The sequence below is a fragment of the Tenrec ecaudatus genome, chromosome 1 (assembly GCF_050624435.1).
Source record: "Tenrec ecaudatus isolate mTenEca1 chromosome 1, mTenEca1.hap1, whole genome shotgun sequence".
NCBI classification, from domain to species: Eukaryota; Metazoa; Chordata; class Mammalia; order Afrosoricida; family Tenrecidae; genus Tenrec; species Tenrec ecaudatus.
Window position 1 is genome coordinate 8,472,890 of NC_134530.1, and position 26,355 is coordinate 8,499,244.

General features: G+C 41.0%; 1 protein-coding gene across 1 annotated transcript; it reads right to left on the reverse strand.

The window, feature by feature from the left end:
- Nucleotides 1–253: 253 nt before the first annotated feature.
- On the reverse strand, nt 254–26,355 carry LOC142437544 (vomeronasal type-2 receptor 116-like). The gene is made up of 8 exons (XM_075540686.1): nt 26,305–26,355; nt 13,667–13,897; nt 9,761–9,942; nt 7,037–7,329; nt 4,904–5,730; nt 3,099–3,326; nt 1,603–1,726; nt 254–1,167 (listed from the first exon to the last, which is right to left on the reverse strand). Exons 1-8 carry the CDS (start codon nt 26,353–26,355, stop codon nt 254–256), a joined length of 2,850 nt encoding a protein of 949 aa, XP_075396801.1.

Genomic DNA, 26,355 nt, shown 5'->3' on the forward strand with positions numbered 1-26,355 from the left:
GAGAGGAGGGAAACCCTTTATTGCATTTACTTTAGACTTGCTAACAAGAAGTACCAGTCTCTAGAGGAGGACGACATGTTCCGTAAAGCAAAAGGTCTGCAACCTAGAGGGAGACCCAGAATGAGATGAATCAGTGGCTGCTACAGTTGTGAGGATGGTGCAGGACAGAGCAGTGGTCTGTTCTGTTGAACCAAGGGTCGCTATGACTAGGAACCAACTGCACAGAAAGTAACTACAAACAAGTAATATTTGGTCACTTTTCCTCATAACATGTTTTATTCCTTAACCCTTTGGATGTGTTCCTATCTGGATGTAGGAAGATGGCATAGCACTTTGGGGCAAAGATGCAGCCTAGAAGCCCCACACTGGAGGCTAAGATGGAGAAGATCTCCACAGTCACCATGACCTTGCCCTGGGTGCTGTGGTAGACAGGGAGGAAGGTCACCCAGACACTGCAGAACACCAGCATGCTGAAGGTCAGGAACTTGGCCTCATTGAAGGTGTCAGGCAGGTTCCTGGCCTGGTAAGCCAAGAAAAATGTCCCCATGGCCAAGAAGCCCAGGACTCCCAGGACACAGTAGAAAGCAGGGACTGACCCCTTGTTACACACGATGATGATGTGTCTGGGCTCTGAGTGTGTGTCTCTGTCCACAAAAGGGGGAGAGGTTCCCAGCCAGACCCCACAGATAATCAGTTGGATCAAGGAGCAGATGGGAACCACAGCATTAGAAGCCCCAGACAGCAGCAAACGCCTCATGGTTCTTCCAGGTGTTAAGGCCTTGAATGCCAGGATCACAGTGATGGTTTTGGCCAACACAGCAGAAACAGCCACAGTGAACACAACTCCGAAGGTGATTTGCCGGAGGATGCAGGTGGCTGTGTTGGGACGGCCGATGAAGAGTAAGGAGCAGAGGAAACAGAGGAGGAGGGAGAGGAGCAGGACATAGCTGAGGGTCCGGTTGTTGGCCTTGACTATGGCGGAGTCTCGATGCTTCACAAAGACCCACAAGACCACTGCAGTGATGACAGAGAAGCCCAGGGCTGTACAGGCCAGAGACATCCCCAAGGGATCGTCATAAGCCAAGAAGATCGCCATTTTGGGCAGACAGCGGTTCCTCTCCATGTTGGGATACTCACTTTGAGAACACTCCATACATGTATCACTATCTGGGGAGAAAAGTGAAATGGAGTTTAAAGAAAGAAAGAAAGAAAGAAAGAAAGAAAGAAACAACATGTTTCAAAGTTTGGAATGAGCTGGGTAGAAGGGATTGTGTTTTAAACTTTTCATTTTTACCTTATCTGGCAACTCCCTACTTCTTGAATAAACCAAATATCACCTATCTAACATTATGTGACATTTTTAGGTATCACTTGTTACTGCCCTTTGAGTGGACTCCACTCCTGGTGCCCCCATAAGGACAGAACAAAACCAGACTCCAGGTGGTTTTCTGCAACTTTGATCTCAGGGACAAATCTGTCTTCTGAGCTACCTGTTGGGAAAGCGCAGAGTGGAGTTTGGTGCTTCCCTCTTTGTGCCACCCAGAACTCCAGGAGGCTGGCTAGAAGTGAGAGAAGGTGAATGTTGTATTTTGCAATTCCTACCTGTTTGATTAGACATTTCTCCCTCTGGACATGCAATACAATCAAAACAGCAAATAGGCTTTCCTTTCTGAGTGATTTTCATGAATCCTGGGACACAGCTATTGCTACACATGGAGTGAGGAGTCTGGAAGAAGGAAATCAATGACAATAGTTCAGTAGTCTTGTATGAATTGATCATATTACCTTAGAATGTGATCTCAGTGCATAACAAGATTTTGTTTTATTTCATGATCCTGATGCATAAGGGCCTGAATGATCCTGAACCACAATGACACTGCTCCTATAACACACAGTAGAACAGCCCCTTCAGCATCCAAGTCTGTATTCTTTAAGGAAGCAGATCAACAGGGCTTCCTGTGTTGGAGCCAACGTAGGTTCCTATCACCACCCTTTCAGCTAGTATCCAACATTTAACTGTTGCACCACCAGTGTTATAATACATAAAAATATATTATTCAGACACTCTGCAAACTTTAACTCTGCTGGGTGCATACAGTGAGGCGAGGCAAAAGCATGATCCATCCTTGGGATGCAAATTAAATAGAATAAAACTTATATTTCCAAGAAAAAGGGAATTGAGGACATTTGATTTGATTTTTGTATGCAGGATATGATAAGTTGAGGTCAATATAATATATTCTGTCCTAGTGAGGTCCACGAAAGGCCCTACAACAATGGGCACAAGCATAGAAACAACTGTGAGGATGCAGCAGGACTGAGAGAGCAGGGTTTCCTTCTATTGTACACGTGGTTGCTGTGGGTTGGAAGTGACTCAATGGTACCTGTCAATGACAACTAGGCCCTGTGGACACAGAGTATTTTTAGTCAACTACTAACTGGAAGGTTGGCTGTCTGAAGACATCTAGAATCAACCCACAAAGCAGAAGATATATTTCCATAATGATTAGAGCCAAAGAAACTCTGTGAGATTCAGAAGAATAGACATGACTCAGAATTAACTGGGCAGCAATGGGTTTGAGGTTTGTTTTGTTTATAATTGGAGTTGGAGGTCATGGCTGTGAAGCAATAAACTCAAACAAAAGAGATGAATACTCTCTCAACTTATCTGAGGAGTAATTAAATAGGATTTTTAAATCAGTTCATATTGCTGAATCATTAGCCTCGCTGTGTTGGTGTGACATAAAAACACATTTATATATTACATAGTCTCTATATTATATGGAATATATATCCCCTCAATTTTATTCTGACAAGTGGTGACACAAGCACTCAAAACGAATACAACAACTGGTAGCAAAGAAGAAAGTTTGACCACCTGCCTCTGTACACATTACAGCCTAGAACCTAGTGAGCAATTCTACACTTTAACACATGGGGTTGCCTTAATGCAAACTGTCCCTCATATCCCTTAGAGACCAGACCAAAAATATTTGACTATATTAATAAATAGAGATTTCATAATGAGTTAAGTGGCCACAGAATTATTCCCATGCATTGCTTCTGCTTTGGAATCTAAATGAAGAATTCATCCAAACCTCTGTGAACCCAAAAGCCCATTCTATCAGCTCCTCCTGGATCATCAAACCTGGCCCACGTAGACCCTGGGGGATGAACTCTCCGACTTTCATGGGAAGGCGAAGACCAGCAGGAAAATTCAGAAAATTCACAATCTCATATCGTGACACACAGTTTCTGTTCTCATTCAGGGAGACGTGCTCTCCAGCCCTGTTTTCCAACTGAGCGTTTTTTAGGAACGGGTGGAGCTAAAGGAGAGAAATCATTAAGAAAGGAGATGAACATGGACGTTAGAGACAAAACACTCAAGTGTGAACTAAAGGGACGTGGAGTTGCCAAGCAGTGACACAGGTTTCCTCATCCGTGTGTCTATGTCCCTTTCCAAACAGGTATCATTTCAGGATGTTCACTGACTGTTCTGCGTGTTCCAGGAAGAGCACTCTACCCTGCTCCAGATAAATAAAAACTTCAACCCATAACAATTAAGCAATTGTGACCCACAACAACACTGTGTGTTAAGAGACTGCACTGCTATATCTGGTTTTCTTGTTCATGCTTGCCAGACAATTTGGAGTGTTTTTTTTTTTATTCTTTTCCATTGTGAGGCTGAGTAAGGTGGAATAACCAGTATATATGCTAGGAGTCTGGAGAAAATGAAATAATTGGGACTACCTGTGTCTGAGGAGTAATTTCTATACATTTCCAGAAGATTTCACGTCCATTGACTCTACTAGGAATCAAGAGCATCAACCACAGTCATGGGTTTTCTTAGGGCTCCTGAAGAGACTCATCAAATGCAGGAAGAGATAAAGGTTCCTTGTCCATAAACAGTTGACCGTCCATGTATGGATTCCTTTCTGGAGTTTTAATTCCATTGATTTATATGTCCATTATGGTCCCCAGGGGGCTGTGATGGCTCAGCATCAGGCTGCTATCCACATGATTGGTAGTTCAAAACCACCAGCAGCTCTGAGGGAGAAAGACTGGGCTTTCTACTTCCATAAGTAGCTTCAGTTTCATAAACCCACAGAGGGTCACTTGAGTCATCATTGACACCATGGTAGTGAGTGTAAGATGTATCTATTATCATATTTGTTGGCTTCCATCCCATTCACCTCTATGTGGATTATTGGTCTAGCAGACTTTCTCCCAACCACCAGAAAAGAAACTCACTGCCAGCCAGTGATTCAAGTGCATTCGCAGAAAATTCAGTGTTGTCAAGTTGAATCTGACTCACAATGACCCTAGAGATCAGCGGAGAATTGCCTCTCTGAGTTTTTGAAGCTATAACAGTTACAGAAGTCTAAAGCTCATCTTTCTCCATCAGAGAACATAGTGGTTTCTATTGCTGACCTTGTATTTAGGAGGGAAACCCATAACCCACTATGCCTCGGGGTTCCTGTTCATATCCATGGCAATCCTATATAGGGTTTGTGAGGTGATAAATCTGTATAAGAACATATATCTTTGAATTCCATCTATGGAACAACTGGTGGATTTGAACCACCCATGCTTTAATTTCCATACCTCTTTAGCATGATTTGAAATTCAGAAATATTAATCATCCCTTAATCTTGAAGACTACATGAAATTACCAAAATCAAGCTTCACTGTGTCACGGCTAAATCAAAATGACTGTATGGTTTACAGGAGAAGAAAGCTCAGTGGTTATCCTGCAGGTGGTTTCAAACTGCTCACAATGTGGTTCATAGCCCAATGGTAACCTCTAGCACATGAAGTTCGAATCATAAAATTTTAACTCAGCAAATTAAATCTCAGATACTAACAAGCCCTTAAGATGAATCACTTGCAAAGAAAGTTTTACCTGCCAAGGCAGAAGCACCGGGTGTTCTGCTTCCAGCTGTTTCCTAGTTTCCTTGCCCATGAAAATCATGTCATGGAGGGCACGGGCCACCAGGTGGACAGCATTATAGAGATCATTGATGGATGTCATTGTGGTCACGTCTATTTTTTCCTTAGTCACTGACTCCAAGGAGGCATTGGGTGGGCACTCATAAATTTCCCCACAGACTGTTCCTGAAAGTGAGCAATTAAAAGCGTAGAGCCAGTATTTGGTAAGCAAAAAGTCTTCTGGGTACTTGGAAGGATGCACTGTCCTGAGAAAGTGTTGGAAACCAGGTATCTCAGCTTTCTGGTGGGAAAAGAAAAGAGTCCCATGGAAAATATCTAAAAAATCTGAAGATGGCAACAAAGAAAAATTCCACTGGGATGTAATGATCCATATCTTGTGGGTTATTAAATTATATTCATCTATAAAATGCATAGGTAGTAGTGTACTGATATCACCATTAGTGATGAATGCATTTGCAGATGAGTCCAGGACTCTGGGGAGGTAGGTCACATCTCTTGGGCTGTATACGATCTTGGTCACAGGAATTTTTTCTATGAGTGCTACACAGACACCTTTGATGGTCATCTCTTTTCGAAGTTCCCAAATGAACTGTTCCCCTTTTGCGTCATCTGGCACTAAGATGCCAACCCATGTCCATCCAAAATGGATCAATAAGGAGACCAGGCCCAAGACCAGACAACTGTGATTGAGGGAAATTTGATAGAGAGAGGAAAACTGGTCCTTAGTTTTCAACAAAGGATCAAAAGTACCGTAGGATATCTGAATCAAAAGAGAGAAATAGTCCAGGTGAGTTCTCAGAAGCAAACTTAAAACAGAACTGTAGTTAAACATGATGCTGATTCACGTGCACACAGCAGAGCTGCAGTCCACTGACTGTGCATCACTGTGACCATCGGAAGCAGAGTGTTTAGGGACTCCATAGGTGGTGTGTGAGTCGGGGACTGAACTTAGACTCGGAGTAACACAGAGCAGGACTGCCCCACAGGGATTTCTAGGCTGGATCTTTGTGGGAACTGATCCCAACGTCTTTCTCCGAGGGAGCCGCGTGTGAGGTGAAACTGCTGACGTTTCAGGGAGCAGCCTAGTCTTCAGCAGCTGCATGAACAGGGCTCCGTTAGCCAACCTTACACTGTGAACAGACCCTGTGGGTATGAAGCTACATTCAGAATTAGATTTACGGGGTTCAAATTCTGACTCTATTGTGTGTAGCTGAATGACCTAAGACAAATTCAATAATATCTGTGCATCATAGTTTGCTCATTTCTAATAGCTAATCTAATCATCCCACCTTGTTATTGGGACATTACCTTTTTATTGGGACTAGGTGTGTTTGTATTTGAAAAGAATTTTAGAGTGTGCTAAGGATAAATTTGTATCCTCTCACAATATGTGTGGGTGCCCTGACAGTTTCACCTGGGGACCCAATCTGTTTTAGACATCAGGTTTTGTTAGATTGATTAGCCCAAATCTGCAGGCCTAGTCCTAAGACTGTCACTTTTCAGTGTTATAAAGACCAGCACAGACACTGATACACAAACACAAATGTGGGGAAATGATCTTATGTGATGATAGGCAAGGAAGCAAGGAACAAACACTGAAAAGAGACAACTTTCACCCCCCAAGAGTTGACAGAGCGAGAACCTCACTCTAGGTTCAGGGCCCTGAATTCAGATTCGAGCCTCTAGTGTGAGAAATAAATCTCTATTCACAGTATATGTTACCACAGGACTGCGTAATGCAGGCAATGCCCATATACCACAGCACCTGTTTAGATATAGCTATTTTAAGTGGATAATGAAATAGATAACTTAATGAAGAGATCATGAAATTATTCTTCCATCTGACTGTTGATGCCAATCAGTCTATTCCAGATAGCTTGTTTGCAGGTCTGAGAGGATCTGGACTAAAGAATGTCTAGAAGTCACTTTGGCTTGGTCCAGAAGCAACAGCAGTCTCTGGCAGATTTGTTCCTGTCACAGTTTTTGACCATTTAGAAGCAATGGGCAGTACGGATGCTCCTCTTCTCTTCCCCTTAAGTCGGAGGAGAATCAAACTGAGGAAGGAAAGGTCCACTGCCCAGTCCCCGTACCTGTGGCATCCTGTAGAGGTCCAGCAGTGCCCCGGCTTCCACCCGGAATTCAGAGGGGATTCCTGCAATGACTGCCATGTTCTTTGTGTGTGTTTGGCACTTGTAATTAGGGATGGGGGGCTCTCTTTCTGATAACCATCCAAGGACACTCTCCAGGGTTCTAACACTAGGAAAGGCATTGTAGAGCCGGAAGCCCAGGGATATGTTGGGGAGCACGAGGGGACTCCTGTTAATCTCCTCAATGGCAAAAAGAAATATCAGAATATAACCATAGTTTTGGAAGTCCAACCTGGGAAGGCCAAAAAAATAAACACTCTTTAGAAATACAAGGTATATACTTCAACTCCTATAAAGGTCTCTATTTGTTACTCTATACTGATATTTGATCAGGTCCAACAGTAAGGTTTTCCAATAGTGTGTGCTCCCTGCATGTCTCTGTGCCACACTGTTGTGATTCTCTCCACATTCTAGCCTTTTCCTAGTGGCATCACATTCTCGGTAGTCTACAGTCTAGTGACAACACAAATTGGTTATGCACTGGGAAGCAAAAAGGAAAATAAAAAGAGTGTGACTCGTTGTATTGAAGTGTTTTGATCCAGAATCTGCAATATCTACAAGGCATGATTGTCCCAAACCAAGAGGAGATATTGAGAGTTTTGGACTGAGCTATTCGTGCACAGAAAATATTGTGTTTATAGCTTTGGAAACTCAGTTTATGTACATGTTCCTAAACACCGGCATGTTCAGACCTAAAATTCCAGCCTGGGAGAAGAGAGAAGCATATCCTAAAATGAGTTAATATTAAATCACATGATTTCATTGGAGAGAAAGGATTACAAAGGAAGTATTTCAGGTGTATTTGTGTTTCCATGTCAGACATTGATTATTGGAGTGTCCCCAACAAATAGTGGGTTTGGAACATGGGAGTAAAGAACTCGATGTGTGTGATCCACACAATGAAGCCAGGCAGGACAGGATAGCCAACAGAGAATGCTTGGAGGAAGAATAGCTTCAGGATACAATGGAATCATTAGAATTTCTTTGGTGAAGATGTGCACAGTCAGACAGCATTTGAACACGCTCGACATAAACAACACCTTGCTTCTGATGATCTCCTTCCCTTGTGAAAACACTGCTTGTCCTCCAGATTGTTCCCTCATTCTTAACATAAACTCATTGCCCCCTACACCTCTCAACTAACCGATCATGTTGCCATTTTCAATATGATTTTACATACATAATTCTTAACAAGAGCTCATTGCTCAAAGCAGACTTTCTTTAATTATAAAGATGAACCTTTTCATTGTCTTTTATTGCATTCAATGATGATTCAGTGGACAGTTTGGTTTAAGACTTAAAGGTAAAGATTATCTCAAAGCAATAGTTTGAGGGGTTCACCCCACTTCCACGGCTCCAAAGAGTATCCTCCCAATTTTTAAAAAACACACTTCTGTTATAGTGTGTTTCATAATCTTAGAGGACAGATCACCACAAGCAGAGAAATTTCACTAGAAGACATACTTTAGTCTTGGGCAGTGCTGATGACACAATAAGCAAGAAAGCAGTTCACGTGTTTTCACCATAGCAAAGATTGTGCTTCTTCATTTAGCTGGCATCTGTTTCCTTCCCAGCCCCACAGAATCCTCCTACAGATACAAAGTCTCTCCATGTTTGCATCCCTGACAGGAACATGTTGCCAAATAAACCGTGAAACACAGGCTTCCTTATGCTTCCATCCTGATCGGTGGTGCACACTGACACTTGGTTTTACATATGCCAGGGTACTTGCATGCATTTGTTCACTACTGCTCAGTAAATAATCATGAGGAAGTCTACATTTGCCTTGCTGGACAGGGACTCTGTCCCTGGCCGTGTGGAGAAAAGCAGTCTGAAAACACAGAGAACCCTGCTAATCAGGGCCTTTCATCCCTTGTCCTTTGACTCTTTCTGACAGCTCTGTAGAGGTCATGAAGACCTTGCTGCTGAGGCAGGCACAGTGATCACCCTGAAAGAGCAGCTCAATGGCTTTCCCCTAATTTGAAAACTAGATTTTAATGAGTCTCCTTTAGCACTAAACTCCAGCCCAGATTTTATTATATTTAAATCCAGTTGGAAATAGAACAGGGTATGTGGGACGCTGTTGTGGGGATGTTAAGTCATTGATGGACACAGAGGTTTCTGTTTGAGGGTTAAGCTGAGTGTGAGGTTCAATAGACCAAGAAGAGCCATGGAAGGAATGCCTGGTGATGGGCTTCTGTGGAAAATGCCACCAAGGAATGGATTCTACACTGTACCACACGGGCTTCCAGAAGTCAGAATAGTTTCAACTGCAGAAAGTTTGGGTTTTGTGCAGGAGGTCATATTTTCTACTCTGAAGAAAGATATGCCAGAAACAAAAAGCGGGAAAAACTTGGAAAATGTGTACAAGAATAAAAAGGGAACATCAGGATTGGTGCAATGGGGCGTCAATGAAAACAAGGGCCATCCTCTAGGAGACAGGGAGAGACAGTGGCTGAAAAAAAAGGGCAGAAACCTACCCAGGACCAAGCATGTGGTGCAGGTCCCCCCGATTTCATTCTGCTGCTCATACAATCACTAGAAGCCAGAGGAGACTCAAAGTCATCCAAGCAAGGAAAGCAAGAACTTATGAATCAAAGCTCGGGGAGAATCTTTATGCAGCTTTCATATCTTCATTCACACACAGACACACAGAGACTTACTGGTGAAATGTCAAATTTTGTCTTGGACTGGTCACAAAAAATCTCCACTGTTCTCCTGAGTTCTGTGTCAGCATGTAGAGAGGGAAAAAGCCCCCAAGAACCAGATCCCCATCCCTGTAGACACTGGGCTGAATGTATTCAAAGCAATCATAAAAGCTCATGGTGGGTTCCTGAGCAGGAAGCTGGCAGAGCAGAATCAAAAAGAGCAGGGAGAGCATCCCAGCCATAACTCACCAGCCTGAGGCAGAGCCCTGAGTCCCCGGTGAACGGGGAGAAGAACTGGAGACTGGACAAGTCCGCCTTCCACAGGGAAAGGCCGTAGCTGTGCAGGACACTGATGAGATGCTCTCTCCCTCAGCCACGGAGACAAGACTGGCAGTTGCTCAGCAGGAGGGCAGTGCTGGACGCAGAGAGCTCCAGATATATACTCGTCTGCCCTCAGTGCCACTGTGACCCCAGGTGCTGTGTCCTGCTCTTTCTCTCACTCCCTCTGGACAGTCCCAAATGGTCATTTCTCAGGGAAACAACACCTGGGCCCCATCCTGCCCTGGGGCTCCACATCTGAGACCTGGCCACGGTGTAAAAACACGGTTGAAAAACAAGCTCACAACAGTTCAGGTTAATTAGACAAGCATGTGGCCTTCAGCGCAGTATTTTTTGAAGAATCTCTGTGGAACCAAACTCAGAAAGGCAGCTCTGGGGATTTTTTGACAGGAAACTTGAGGAACCGTGCGTTCATGTGAATAGGGGAGGATCATATTGGGAAATGGTTTAGGACAGTCTCTCAACTCAAAGTGTATCATCCACCAGGCTCACTGATTTGTGTGCACAGAAGCTGCTGAATTCACATGTGTTTTGCTTTGTGTTTTCAACAACCACAAATAAAATAATGTTACAAAAGTAAGGCACATTTGGGCACCTTGTTCGTAATGGCTCCAGGAATCCCATCAGGCACGATGAAGAGCGAGTTTCTGGGAAGCACTTCATGCAGGTTGTGGGTTCATCCACCCTAGTTATAATGGCGTTTCTTGCAAGGAGCTGAGAGTTGTGGTATCAGGAGAGTCCACATGGCAGTCAGTCACATGGTCCCCTCATGATTTCCCCTAGTGCTCAAGGAACAGGGTCCTGCAGAAGCCAAGGAAGTCGCTGGTGATGCCTTCAGTGGCCCTCAAGAATACTGTGCACCGTTTTTCAGATCTGCCATCCACTCTCTTGACCATTGTTTGAAGCAAGGACTTTGTAACCAACACAAGAAATGAACATTCAGTATTTTACTTCCTATCAGCTTGGCAAGTCAAAAATATAATCATCTACATCCAAATGGATCTATTTCTAGGGCATATTTCTTGGAGTCTCTAGGTAGTACAAATGCTTAAGTGCTCAGCCTCTAATCAGCTGGGATGCAGTTCAAATACACTCAGAGGTGCCTCCAAAGAATGCCTAGAAAACTCTTTCTAGAAAAGATCTGCCACTGAGAAGCCTATAGGGCACAAACATTTAATATCCATGGTGTCAGATGACTTTGAACAAGAAGAAACACAGTTGTCTTTAGCTGCCAAAATTCAGAGAGTAACCATCAGAAGTAATCACTTTCCAACTGACACCAAAAGCTAACCAGACTCTGATCATTAGACCTTAACCAGCCATTCAGGCAGCATGATGAGGGGTCAGGGCCTCCTCCTTCCCACCTGCACTCTCCCAGTTGCTCTCAGGTCCAGCTACACCTCTCAGTTATCATCTCCCACAGATCCTTGCTCCAGAGCTGCAGGTATGGAAGGACAAGGACTCAGTCAACAGCCCACACAAACCCTGTTTCCAGTAGGGGGCCCTGTGGAGTTGGAATTGCAGATTGCCTCACACTGGGGCAGTAGAGCGACCCTAGTCCTGAAGGAAGGGATCCTGGTGGCTTGGCGTCTAAGAACACAGCTGCTGACCAAAAGCTTTGTAATTGAAAACCACACACTGCTCTCCAGGGAAAGACATGGCTTCTACTTCTATTAAGATTAAAGCCTTAGAAGTCTTTGTGTCAAGTCTACCATGTTCTATAGGTTCACTCTGAATGACAGATTTTAATTTGTGATGCAAGGATATGCACTTGCAAGAAATGATGGGCTGGGGGAAGACGGGTGGAGTCACGGTGCATGTGTGCAGTGCTGGGGCCCACGAAATAGGGGAGTAATCAAACAAAGAGTTATCTAAGTGAGGCATCGACTAAGTCCATATGGTGTGTCTCTATCTGTCCATATGGTAACATCCAAAACTGACAAGAACAAAATCCAAATATGATGGAGGGAAAAGTATCAGAGATGAAATTGTGAACACCCAATTTGTAGAAGGCTATGGAGGACAATGGGAATCCCAAATCCATCAGCAGACTTTCTAGTCAGATGGAGCCTCTGGCAACCCACAGACAGCTGAGGGACTCACACAGTTTTACTGTCAGACAGAGACAGATGTACCTTCCATTATGGTGGATCAAACCAGTGCATAACACTATCCTTAGTCAGTTGATCTGCCTTTGACCTAACCTGAATTTGCTCTAAGCTCAAATATTTATACCTCTACCCATGATAGATAGTTCTTCTCTAGATCTTTAAATACTGTTGGTGGTCTCTTCTTTCTTATTCTTTATTTAATTTTTATCTGTGATGAACAGATGTGGTTTCACAGCGACAAGAACTGAAGCTATGGTTTATCGTGGTGGGGCTGTGGTGTGGGGAGAGTGAGGGGATATGGGGAGGAGTATTGAACACAGCAGGGATGAGCAAGCATTAGACCTGACTGATGATGTATATATAACTCTTTTTAAAAGTAATTTAACTATGCAAGATTATAATATACAAATATTATATCGAGAAATTACATTTTTAAAAGAAAATAAACCAAACTTGTACAGTGTTACCATGGATGAAGGAGCAAGTTTCTGATTGGAGGAAATTGAGCTTGTGTTAATGGCCAAGGAGTAATTTAAAAAGGATATCAGTAATGGTGCTACAACACAAAGAATATAATCAATGGCGTTGAATTATTCTTAATGAAGTTGTTGAATTGGGGAATGTTATTTTTGGGTGGAGAACGTGTGTATTTTTGCCACAATTAAATATTAGAATTATATGATTAACAAAGTATACAAGGAAGAAAAAAGTTTTAAAATTGATAGTTGTAATGATTTTACAAACTTTCTAGATATGAATGATTTACTGAATTGTTTGATGTGTGGTTAAGTACTAATAAATCATATATATATATATTTCAGCCAAGGAAACACTATGGAACCCCATAGAATTGACATAAATCACAATGTATTGGCAGCAATGGGTTTGGGTTTGGTGTGGTTTTGATTGGGATTGGATATGGTGCACATCAAATTATAAATTTTCAAGCCTATGTAATGAACATGCTCTCAACATATATGAGCAATAACTAAATTGAACTTTAAAATCAGTTCACACTACTGAATCTTTTCTCTCACTTTGTTGGTGTGATATGCAGTTAGTGGCTAGTCTCATGAATACAAGTGTTTCAAGTTGATTCTGAAGAATGGTGACCCCGTATGCTCATCTAATCACAGTTGCTACCTATCACAACCCTATCAACCCAATCACAGTTGCTGATACCAGAAAAGAAATCCTGACAGCCTCCTACTGTAGAGATTGCATCCAATAAAATCTATGGACCTTTGCTACTGTGTAACACACAGAACCACCTTATTAAAAGTGTATCTTAACATCATGTGGACAGTAGATAAGAAAAATTAGAATAGGTTAATCAATACAGATTCTGTAATAGGTTCAGTGGTTACACTATTATTCTCATATCATATTTATGCTTTGGGCTATTTGAATAATTTCTTCTACTTTTTGAAACCAAAAGCCCGTTCTGTCAGGTCCTTGTGGATCATCAAACCTTGACCACAAAGACCTTTGGGGATGGACTCTCCACTTTCATGTGAAGGTCAAGAAAAACAGGATATTCCTGATAGTTCAGAATCTCAAATCCTGGCACACCATTTCTGTTCTCATTCAGAGAGTAATGTTCTCCAGTTGAGCCTTTTGTTAGAACAGGTGGCAATAAAGGAGAGACATCATTAGGAAAGGAGATGAGCATGGGGAATCCGCATATGTGCTCTACAAATGGCTAAGGATGAAAAACATAAAGCACCAGGCATTGAAAATTTTTTGCATCAGCAGGATGGTGTACCCACTTCATGAATAAGTTTGGCCTACTATGTTTGAGACGAAGAACAAAGATTTCCCAGTAATTGCCACAAGACCTTGAAGAAAAAAATATGTCATTCCGGTCATTTATTATAAAACAAAGAAGGATTTATAATTATTACCTGGTAGATATTGGGAATATGGATTAAACTGCCATGGCTTTTGATCTTCCAAGCAACAGAACTGTGGAGAAAAAAATATTTTTTCTGAAAACCACAGGAAATGAAATAAAAAAACACTTTACATTTGATCTATCATGTTTGGCTAATGGAACTAAGCTGCATCCTGTCATTATTTTTTAAAGGAAAGACTTTGCCTAAAAAGATCAATTTCACACCAAGAATTACTATGTGTGCACATGTTAAAGTCTGGATGGATGAAGATGGAACAAAAAAATGGCTGGAAGAAATTTAGAACTGAAAATCAGGAGCAGCCTTAAGGAAAAAGCCATCATTACTTGTTAAGCATATGTTCAGAATCCACGAATCTGATGACATTTAAAAAAACTGGCAAAATCTAGTAAAGTTACTTTAGCCATTATTCCAGGTGGGCTTATATCTGTACTGCAGCCTCTGGATGTATCTTTGAATAAGTCTTTTAAAGACCGTGTGCGAAGGATGTGGCATGAATGGATGTAATCTGGTCAAGTCCGACTAACAAAAGGAGGAAATATCATGAAGCCTGACATAGAGTTAATAGCAAAGTGGGTTCGAGATGCATGGGAAGACATTCCAGAAGACATGGTGCGATGTTCCTTCCAGAAATGTAGTAATGCTATGGATGGCAGTGAAGACTGCACTTTGTATGAAAATGACAGCAGTGATGGTGATGACGGCAATCTCAGTGAGGACAGCATCTATGATAACCTCACACCAGCTGAAGCTCTGCATTGGGATACAGATGATGATGAGGAATTCAGTTTTGAAGGATTTTAACTCTTTAATTTTAGCTTGGTTGCTGATTGAGCTCAGGGAATAGTACTCTTAAGGTATTATTACTGATAACTTCTTGTTTTTGTTGAACCTATTTTCCACTTACTGTGCTGATTTACTAATGTTAAATGACTTGCTGTCCTTTTACTTATGTTTTTATTTAAAATAAATATTTAAATATATTGCCCCACCTGTCTAAGGTTTTATTTATTTTATTTTCATTTGTTTTGATTATCAAAACTCACGAATAGCTTCTGAATTTTCCACCTTAGGCTTATACTCGAGTCAATCAGATTTTCTGGTTTCCCAGGTAATAATTAGGTACCTCGGCTTATACTCGACTCAGCTTATATTCCAGTATATACAGTATATCATAGTTGAGTCACAACTATAGTTTACTGAACTGGTGTTCACGCAAGTACTTGAGGTTTGCCTAAGGGTTTGGTGGGGAGGGGGAGGGGAGTATACCATCAGGATAGAAAAGACTGAGTTACACTGCTATAGGGCAACAGAAGAATGAGTCCTACATAAACTTTGTGTCCAGATTAGCAGAAGTGGTGATTAAACGTGTCAGAAATGCACAGTTAGTGGAAGTTCTAGTTCACTAACTATTTTAGGATTTTTCTAATGAAGACTGTAAAAATGCCTTATGACTCTACAGGGAACAGGGCTCACTTTTAGATTATCTCAAAATATGCAGGAATGTAGGAACACTTGAATACAGGGCCAACCTTACAGCAATTGACTTAGAAAATTACACCAAGTCCTAAATGAAAATGCTTTAGTTGTGGGAAGATAGGTCAATTTCACAGAGTGCAGGCCAATCATCCTGGTTGCAAAAAGTGAACTGTGGCCTGGACCAGACTATGGGCCAGGACCACCAAGATGAGGTTTAAAAGAACCTGTAGGAAGGGAACTCGTTGGGTGAGTCAATGTAGCTCAAAATCCAAAAGCAAGAGGTTTTCATTAGCAAATTGTTCCCAGGAGGGAAATTGAGAATGACGCTTGATCCAGGCCCCACCTGGAAGAGCACAGAAGACAAAGTTTCAGCTTAACCCAGCAAAAGTGTTTTTAAACCACACAGCAGGGGACTCTACCTAACCAAACTTGCAAAAGCCCATGCTCCTATGGACCAGTGATATTGTCAGGGGCTGGGTTATCCTGACAGGACAGCAGCAACCTGATCAACTGACTGGAAGGCATCCATATTTTTTCCCTTTCCAATGAACTGTGATCCAACAGAAATTCAGGAATAATAAGACACTATCATAGATATCACCCAGAAGTAAAATTTTGCTGAGGATATTTCAAAAACCATAGCAGTAGTATATCAGTAGAAAGCTGCTGAAATTTCAAGCAGAATTCATGCAGGGATGTGCAAGGAAGAATATCCTTGCTGATGTCAGATAGCTCTTGGTTGAATGCAGAGAATACCAGAGGGATGTTTGTGTTTCTTTGTTTGTTTGTTTTTATTGACAATGCAAAATCATTTGACTGTGTGGACTATAACAAACTGTGGATAACATTGCCAAGAAAGGAAATTCCAGGACACATCATGGTGCTCATGGAGAACCCATAGTTAGGCTAAGAGGCACTTGATGGAAAAGAATGAGGATTTAAAATCCGGAGAGATGTTTGTCAGGTGGTATCATTTCACAATATATGTATCTGGAAAAAATAATGCAAGAGGCCAAATAATATGAAGCATGAGGAATCAATATTGGAGGATGGTTCATCAACAACCTGCAATATACAGATGGCACGGCCTCATGATTGGAAGAATAAAATTGGAAGAATTTACTGACAAAGATAAAAAACTACAAAATCCAGTAAATATCAAATGTCAACATAAAGAAAACAAAAATCTTCACAAATGAATCAATAAGCAATAGCAGGATCAATAGAGAAAATATTTAAATTGGCAAAGATATCGTTTTACTTGGAGCCACAATCAATGCCCATGAATCAGCATTCTTGATATTGAAAATATATTATTATATTGAGCAAATTTTATGCAAATATCCTCTCCTAACTATTAGGAGCAAAGTTATCACTTTCACGACTAATGTGTGCCTGGTCCAAGCCAAGTCTTTTTCAATCATCTCATATGTGTGTGGAAGCTGGACAATGAATACGGAAGAGTGCAGAAGATATGACACATTTGAATGATGTCAGAATGGAATATTAAACATACCAAGGACTTCCAGAAAACAAGCACACCTTTCTTGGAAAAAATTACAGTTGGATAACTCTTTAGAAGTATGGATGAGAAGATTTTGTCTCATGTAATTTGGACATAGTCTCAGGAGGTACTGATCTCTAAGAAAGGACATCCTACTTAAAAACGTTTAAACTCATTGTCAAATGGGAAGATAATGAGATGGATTGGCTACAAGGCTACAACAGTTGTTCAAACATAGCAATTGTGAGGATGTTCAAGACTAGACAATAATTCATTTTGCTGAACATAGAGTTTCTATGTGACAGAAGCAACTCAAAGACACCTAACAATTTCCTATGGGAGCCCAGGTGGTGTGGTGGGTTACATTCTGGCTGTGAACTACAAGATCAGGAGGTCCAACCAGCCAGCTTCTCTGCTCCCAATCATGCTTCAGAAAACATAAGGAGCAATTCTACTCTGGTGACAATTTTGGTTTTCTTTACCTTGAGTCATAATGCATGTTGAAGCCTGCAATCCTTAATCTTTTCCATCAAGTGCTTGAAGTTCTCCTTGCTTTAAAAAAGTAAGATTGTGTCATTTGCATATCTCAGTTGTTAATAAGCCTCCTTTATTCCTAAGGCTACATTCTTCTTCATATAAGCCAGATTCTCTCATTCTTTGTCGAGTGTATTGATTGAAAAGAATAGTGGGAGAGTGTACAACCCTGTCGTAAATCATTCCTGATTTTAAACCATGCATGATTCCCTTGTTCTGTTCACACAATTGACACTTAATCCATGTAAAAGTTCCAAATGTGCACATTGAAATGTTCTAGAATTCCAATTACTCTCGCAGTTATCCATAATATGTTATGCTCCACACAGTCAATTGTAACGGCATAGTCCATAAAACACAAGGAAAGCTCTTTCTGCTATGCTCTGCTTTCAACCAATAAACATCTAACATCGGCAATGTTATCCCTTATTCCATTGACTTTATGAAACCAGGCTCACCCACTGGAAGCTCCCTGTTGATGTACTGCTGCAAAAACTGTTGGATGATCTTCAGAAAAATTGTACTTGTGATATTAATGATATTGATCTATACATTGAGCATATGTTGAGTCACCTTTCTCTGTAATGGGCACAAATATGGGTCTCTATCATTCACTTGGCCAAGTAGCTGCATTCCAAATTAACTGACATAGAGAAATGAGTAATCCAGTGCTTCATCAGCTGTTGAAGCACTTCAATTTGTATTCCATGAATTCCTGATGCCTTGTTCTTGGCTGATGCTTTTAGTACTTCTTGAACTTCTTCCTTCAGCACTTTTGGTTCTTGTTCATATGCTAGCTCCAGGAATAGTGAAATGTTGAATGCTACTTTTTTGGTAGAGAGCGCAGTTATTTTTCCTGCAGTTGCAACATAAGGCTTGAATTCACAACTGCAACATAAGGCTTGAGTTCTTTTGGAGATTTCTTTCAGTTTCAAATATGTTGAGCATGTTTTTCCCCTTTGATTTTTGTCATTTCCGGCTCCTTCCTATCCTAGGGTATCCATAGTTGACTTAATCTGAAAGAAACATCTGCATATACATTTTCAAAAAGATTATAACCTTCAAAATCTAACCCCTACATTTGGAAGTTTGTAGTAAGGAAGCAGTGAGCTTCCTCTTTGGAAGCAGTAGAGGGTCCAGTCTCCAGTGACATTCACTTTCTGCTTCTCTTGTTTTATTAACACTAACAAGTCTCCAGAGAGTGGAATAACATGCACTGATCTGGCTAATTGTGAGCACTGGGCATTTCGCTTACAAAGCCATAAACTGTAAATAACCCACCATGGGCTCCAGAATTTCTAACCTAGTCCATGGAGCTCCATACTCTTTCTTGAATGTGCATTTCATCCGGTCCTGAGGAAAGAGTCGTCCTATCCCTCCAGGTAGGAGAGCAGGGAAGGACTCACACCGCTTGGTCATATCTCAGCCGAGAACCAGCACAATCCAGTGAGTGTTGTGGGACAGTCCACTTAGAGAGTGGGACCTTTCTTATCTCCTCACCAGGAGAACCAACATATGCAGGATGAACTTATGGCAAACTCTGAAACGGCATGATTTGACTCTAAAAGCCTTTTAAATGTTTGTTCCTGGCTCTGGTCTAGGTGTGAGAATACCATAATCTTTTAGTGTTTTAATTTAATATATATTGGGAGTAGGTCTTATGATATGTACTTCCTCCCTTTCATTTGTTCCTTAAACACAACAAAGTGATCTGTAGCTGGTGAGATGATGGAAACGTGTTGCTGTGGACATAAATGTAGCATTGTGAAGGCTTATTGAAGGCTGCCCATGGGCACAATCTGCACTAACACTTCCATGAAACTTGTCTCATTTACATTGAACAACCATGGAAAGAAAAGAGTGAAAGGCATGCTTGCCTTTTCACAGAAGCGAAAGGGAGTGAAATCATTTTGTAAATTCTATCAGCTCATGGACTAGAAAAAGTTGAAGCCCTTTTGAATGTGAACCATCCCGACACAAGACACGTGAGCATATTCTCCTATGTCCACCCAACATGCCATTTCACTTTCCCGGTATCCCCAGGCCGTGGCCCCTTGCTCACTGCGCTCTGTTGTGTGGAGTATCTCCTAGACCCAGAGCACAGCCGTGCTTGCCTCCACTACCAGGTGACAGTTAAGAAAACAGGATGGGAGCACGTTGGGATCAGGAAGTTGATAAATCAGCAGATTGCTCTTGTCCTTCTTCTGGATTATGTGTCAGCTGTCTTCTTGGAATTTAGACCATTTGGATCTCAAACGAAGACCTAGGTTTAGGATTTTATTCCTCATCAGGGTATCAGAATCATTTAAAAGATGAAATTTAGATGGATCTCTGATTAAGTGTAGAGGTACATACAATTTAATAGTGAACCCTTATGCTGTACTTAGTATCTCTGTGCTACAGGGCATTTTCTTAGTTTCTCTCAGCATCTGTGTCACCATCTTTGTTTACCAAGAGATGGTAGAGAGATCTGCTTTACTGTAATGATTGAACATGTGGGGGACATTCCATACATGACATAAACTGTGGTGGATACATATAGTGAAGGTACATTAACTTTATACCTTATTATTTTAATATATTTACACATTATTCATTTAAGTTAGGAAATGTTTCTTATTAAAATGTCCTGTGATCTGAATGCTTTGTGTGGCTGCCAAGAGTAGTATAATATTTTTATTCTTATACACACAGGTATTGAATTATTAGAAGGCAACAGTCACTTTCATTGCTTATGATTCCCCAGAATATATTCTGTTCATTATACCGATAGAGTGCAACCATAATGATGCCCCCTATTATTGTTAAATATATAATGGACTCTTCCTTCCTTTGAAGGATTGAAATTTAGGCTGTGGCACCCACACTGAGTGATTTTATAATATCCAATGATATCCCACAGGACTAGAGATCAGATAACACACAACTCTAATATGTCTCCATTAAGTGATTTCTATGGTGTTCAGTTAATCACATGCCCAACAATCACCTTTAAAATATATACATTATTCATAAAAATGCAAAACAAAAAAGAAGACAAGAAAGTAAATAGTTTTGTATGCGCTTAGGCTTATTTTAAGATTTCCATAATACAATCTTTTGATTTATTGAGAATGATAAGATTTCTGCCTTTTCCATTTTTAAGTGTAATGTTGGGACTCTATTTCAATTATAATTAAAACAATTTCATATTGAGTCAGATTCTGATTAAAAGTCAATATCTAAGTGTCAATTAATTACCAAATCTTTATTAGCTGCTATCTGTGTTCTCGTGATGGGAATTATCTTCTCTCCTCATTTCCATTAAAAGAGGTTTAAAGATTTACATGCACTCCATGTAAGTGTGACATAGAGGGAGTACTCACGGTGTAGTACTTATGTGTTGGGAAGCAATATGAAAGGTCAGTACTTTGAAAATACCAGGGGCTTCTCAGAAGAAGGATGAGGCATTTGACTCCCGTAAACTGTTATAGTTTGTAAACTCATGGGGAACCCCTACCCTGCCCACAAGGTCACCATGAACCTACATTTAATTGAAGGCACTGGGTCTGGTTTATATGAATTTTGTTCTTCTCATTTCTGTTCCAGTGTTGTCCCCTCAACTAGAATGGAATGATTTAGTCTCTTTGCAAGTGAACAAATGGAGATAGAACCGCTGATTTCTCCTCTTACAAATTGGTGAGTTTATCTTTGAATTAAATATATAGACCCAATCACTTAAAGGGACCGTTATACCGTGAAGCTTCTAGATTGTATGGCTTTACAAATACAGTAATGCACTGTTTAAAAGTTATATCTTTGTTTAGGTGAATAGTAGAAGAGGAGACCATACTTGTTTCAATTCTGGGTGTGGTGATAGCTCATCATTGTTTTAATTTGCATCTCTTAAGTACATAATAAATATGAGCATTTCTTCATATGTCTGACGGATGTCTGATATTCTTCTTTGCTGAAGTATCTATTCATATCTGCTGCTCATTTTGAACACTGGATTATCTTCTTTTTTCTAATTGAGCTGTTGGAGTTTTCTACAAATTTTAGAGATTAGTCTCTTGTCAGTTGTCATCAGTACAATTATTTCTCTGTCTGTGGGTTCTCATTTTACTCTCAGTGAAACCTTGTGATGCACTCTGTGTCCAATTTTTTGGAACTCAGTCATCTAGTTTGCCTTCTGTTGTTGGTATAGTATACATGATGTTTCACAGTGTGTTTATGCCTCGTGTTAGCACACTTAATTTTGTCTGCAATTTTATTGATATATTTATACTTCTAGTTTTCCATTTATGTCTTTGATCCATCAAGAATTTGGTTTGTATAAGGTATGAGACGTTTCCTTCAGCTGGAAATGGATATCCCAATTTGTTCGCACCATGTGTTAAAACAGGCTATCTCTTCCTCATGGAAATGTTCAATTCTTTAAAATATGGTGTCACTGTGAGTCAAATTAACTTCATACCCTGTTAAAAAGTTGGCTCAATCCCTTTTTGGTTGTTTTATGAATATTCCAAGTCAAAGAAATTTATGGAAAGATACTTTTATAAGATAAAATCTATTTGATTGCTTCTAAAAAAAAAGAACAAGTGGTGATTGAGTAGATTCTGACTCATGGAGACACCAGGTGTGTCAGAGTCGAACTCTGCTCCATGTGGTTTTCGATGACTGCTCTTTAGGAAGCAGGTGCCCAGGATATTGCACTGATTCTGACTCATAACTAACTTCTAGGAATAAGTAGAGCTGCCCTTGCCTATTTCCAAGACTTTACATTTTTTTGCACAAAATATTTTATTTATTTATTTTATTAGTAAATCATTTTATATCGGCTCATATAACTCTTATCACAGTCCATACATACATCAATTGAGTAAAACACCCTTATACATTTGTTGCCCTCGCCATTCTCAAAATTCGTCTTTCACTTGGGTTCCTGCAATCTTGATGGCAGGTACAGCCCTGTGGGTCTATTGATAGTTAAACAACCTAATTCTTAACCCACTGTACAACCACAGCTCTTGTTTTTATCTTGTTAGGCACCCAAGAAGTGGTTTCAATCCATAGCGAATATGAACAGCAAAGTGAAACACTGGCTTGTCTATGTCATCCTAACAATTTTTAAGTGTTTTTATATATTGTTTATCTACTAAGTCAAGCCCGCTTTGTTGTTGGAAGGCTTGTTCTTCTCCTTTTTTTTTTCTTTTCTTTTGATGACACTTAACTTTACCAAACAGGAACTTCTTTTCAAGGGACTTATCTCTCGGGCTAATATGTCCAAAGTATGTAAGATGACATCTATGATCCTTGATTCTAAGGAGCATCCTGGCTGTACGTCCTTCAAGGAAGATATTTTGTCCTCTGACACTCCATGATATTTTAAATACTTTTTGCCAACATGAAATTTTAAATACATTAATTAATTTCTAGTCTGTTTCAATCATTGCCGAGCTTGCACATGCACTTAAGGGATTGAAAATACCATGGTTTGGGCCAGGTGTACTTGGATCCTCCACATAACAGCTTTAAAGAGACCGGTGCACCAGAGATGTCCAATGAAATATGTCCTTTCATTTCTTGATCATTGCTTCTAGGACCCTTGATTGTGAATATGAGTAATATGAAATCCCTGACAACTTCCATGTTTCCTTTATTTATCATGATGTTATCTCTCTATTGATTCGGTTGTGAGGACTTTGTTTTCCTTAGATGGAATTGCAATCCCTACTGAAGGATGCAAGCTTTGATCTTCATCAGTGAGTGCTCCAGTTCCTCTTTACTCTCTGCAGGTTGCTAATGAGCCTTTCTCCAACCTTGATACAATCACCTTCATGCACTCCAGCTTCTCTTATTAATATCGCCCTTTTGAAATTTTTTTAAGCTGATGGTGCCCGGCTATCAAAAGAGATAGTGTCTGGGGTCTTAAAGGCTTGAAGGTGAACAAGCGGCCATCTAGCTCAGAAGCAAATAAGCCCACATGGAAGAAGCACACCGGCCAGTGCGATCACGAGGTGCCCAAGGGACCAGGTATAAGGCATCATGCAAAAAAAAAAAAAGATATAAGTGTGTATGTATGTGTATATATGTGTATATGTATATATGTATGTATATATATCATATTAAATGAAGGGGGAAGTGCAGAGTGGAGACCCAAGGCCCAAGTGTCGACCAATGGAGATCCCCTCATAGAGGGGTTTAGGAGAGGAGATGGGTTAATTAGGGTGTGAGGTAGTATCGATGAAGAACACAGCTTTCCCCCAGATCCTGGATGCTTCCTCCCCCCAACTACCATGATCTGAATTCTACCTTGCAGGGCTGGATAGGACAGAGGCTGTACACTGGTGCATATGAGGGTTGGAGGTACAGGGAATCCAGGGTGGATGATACCTTCAGGACCAAGGGTGTGAGGGACGATGCTGGGAGAGTGGAGGGTGAGTGGGTTGGAAAGGGGGAACTGATTACAAGGATCCACATGTGACCTCTTCCCTGGGAGAGGGACAGCAGAGAAGGGGGGAAGGGAGACTCCGGATAGGGCAAGATATGACAAAACAACGATGTATAAATTACCAAGGGCATATGAGGGAGGGGGGAATGGGGAGGGAGGAGGGGGAAAAAAAGAGGACCTGATGCAAGGGGCTTAAGTGGAGAGCAAATGCCTTGAGAATGATTGGGGCAGGGAATGTATGGATGTGCTTTATACAATTGATGTATGTATATGTATGGATTGTGGTAAGAGTTGTATGAGTCCCTAATAAAATGTAAAAGAAGAAAAGAAAAAAAAAATTAAAGTCATTAGATTGTTGACAGAAAAATGGTATTTACAATGAAGACATTACTGGTCTTGCAAATGTCTGTCTGGAAATATCCAGCTTCATTTCTATCACCTAGTTCACATTTTCCAACTACTGCTCTTTGCTTTTTGTCCCCAACGTTTACATTTCAATTAGGAATAATTATCTTCGAGGTGTGCATGTATGATTGATTTCACACTGCTGACGTTGATAGTATTCTTCAATTTCTTTGTCATTGCCATCTTAGGCTACTTTAACTGAATTATTTTTCTTTTTTGAAAGAAGGAGGTTTTCATTTGGATATTATTTTCCATAGAGAGTACTATTATATCACCTCTCTGCAAATTTGTTATCTTAAAATGCACATGCGATTTTAAATATATTTTCATTAAAATGCATTTTCCTGTGTCTCTAAAGCGGTTTGGCATAGAAATAGGTGAACAGCATAAGCACCAATGAGAAAATCTTCTAGAATTACTGTTTGGGGTGCTGTTATAGGTCCCATCAGAGTTGGCTCCAATTCCTCACAGCGCTGTGCACAAGAGAACAAACACTGTAGTCCTGCACCCTCCGCACAGTCCTTCCTCCTCCTGAGTCCATTGATGCAGCCACTGTGTTCATCCATCTCCCTGAGGGCCTTCCTCTTCTTCTCCATGCTTCCACATTACCTGTCAAGAGCCATGAGGCCCGACCATAACCTTGCCTATCCGGAGCCATGAGACCCAGACATTGTCTTGATCTTTATAGCCTGAGCTCTGTAATGTTCCACAGGAACTGTTTGTTCTACGGTCATTGATCTCAGGGAAACACCTGTGGCTTGCTTCCCCCATTTATTGTTCTCAGGGAAACACCTGCGGCTTGTTTCCCTATCCCTGGCCTATATAAGCTGTAGCCTTTTACTTAATAATGGAGACTTGATCAGGATACGGTTTTGTCTCCATTCTCCATGCCTCTTGTCTCCCCAATTCCCACTCTCTCCTCCAGGATCCACGTTGAAGTTCCCGCGGGACGAGACATTTTGGCGCCCAACAGGGGCCCAATATGAGGGATGCCATGAGGAAGAAGGAACAAAAAGAGGCCAGAGAGTAAAAGTGAAAGAAAATTCCTTCGGCCATGCAGAAGCCTGCCACACCGAGACTGAAGGTGAGTAAAAGAGCCTGAAAATGGGACAAGAATTAAGCAAGGATCAGATTTATGTGAAACAATTGAAAGAGGCTTTAAAGACATGAGGAGTAAAGGTTAAAAGTTGTGATTGAAAACAGAGGATCCCATGACAGACACCACTGAGTAGCATGGCCGTGAATACAAAATGTCCCAACCCGCGGGAACTTCAAAGTGGATCCTGGAGGAGAGAGTGGGAATTGGGGAGACAAGAGGCACGGAGAATGGAGACAAGACAGTATCCTGATCACGTCTCCATTATTGAGTAAAAGGCTACAGCTTTTAAGGCCAGGGAAAGGGAAACAAGCCGCAGGTGTTTCCCTGAGAACAATAGATGAGGAAAGCAAGCAGCAGGTGTTTCCCTGAGAACAATGACTGCAGAACAAACAGTTCCTCTGGAACGTTACAGAGCTCAGGCAATAAAGATCAAGACAATGGCCGGGCCTCATGGCTCCGGACAGGTCCCCCTTTTTTATTTTGTAAAGCCAAGAGAGATCCCTTCGGGAACTGCATCTGTCTTGGGTTGGCAGGCATCAAGAGTCATCCTTACCTGTCATTGATCAATGGAATGCTTTCATAAAATAAGAGCAAACCAATGTCTGTCTTAGGTTGGTATGTCTTGTGCTGATCTTTCCCATCATTGACTGTCAGTTCAGCACACAAGGACAGGTATGTCTTATCATACCTTTTCATATGATCACCCTGTTTGCACATCTCAAGGCGGTGGTAATGGACCTACCTGTATAGGCTTTGCCTGGATGGCCTCAATCTGTTGCTTGATAAATGCCAT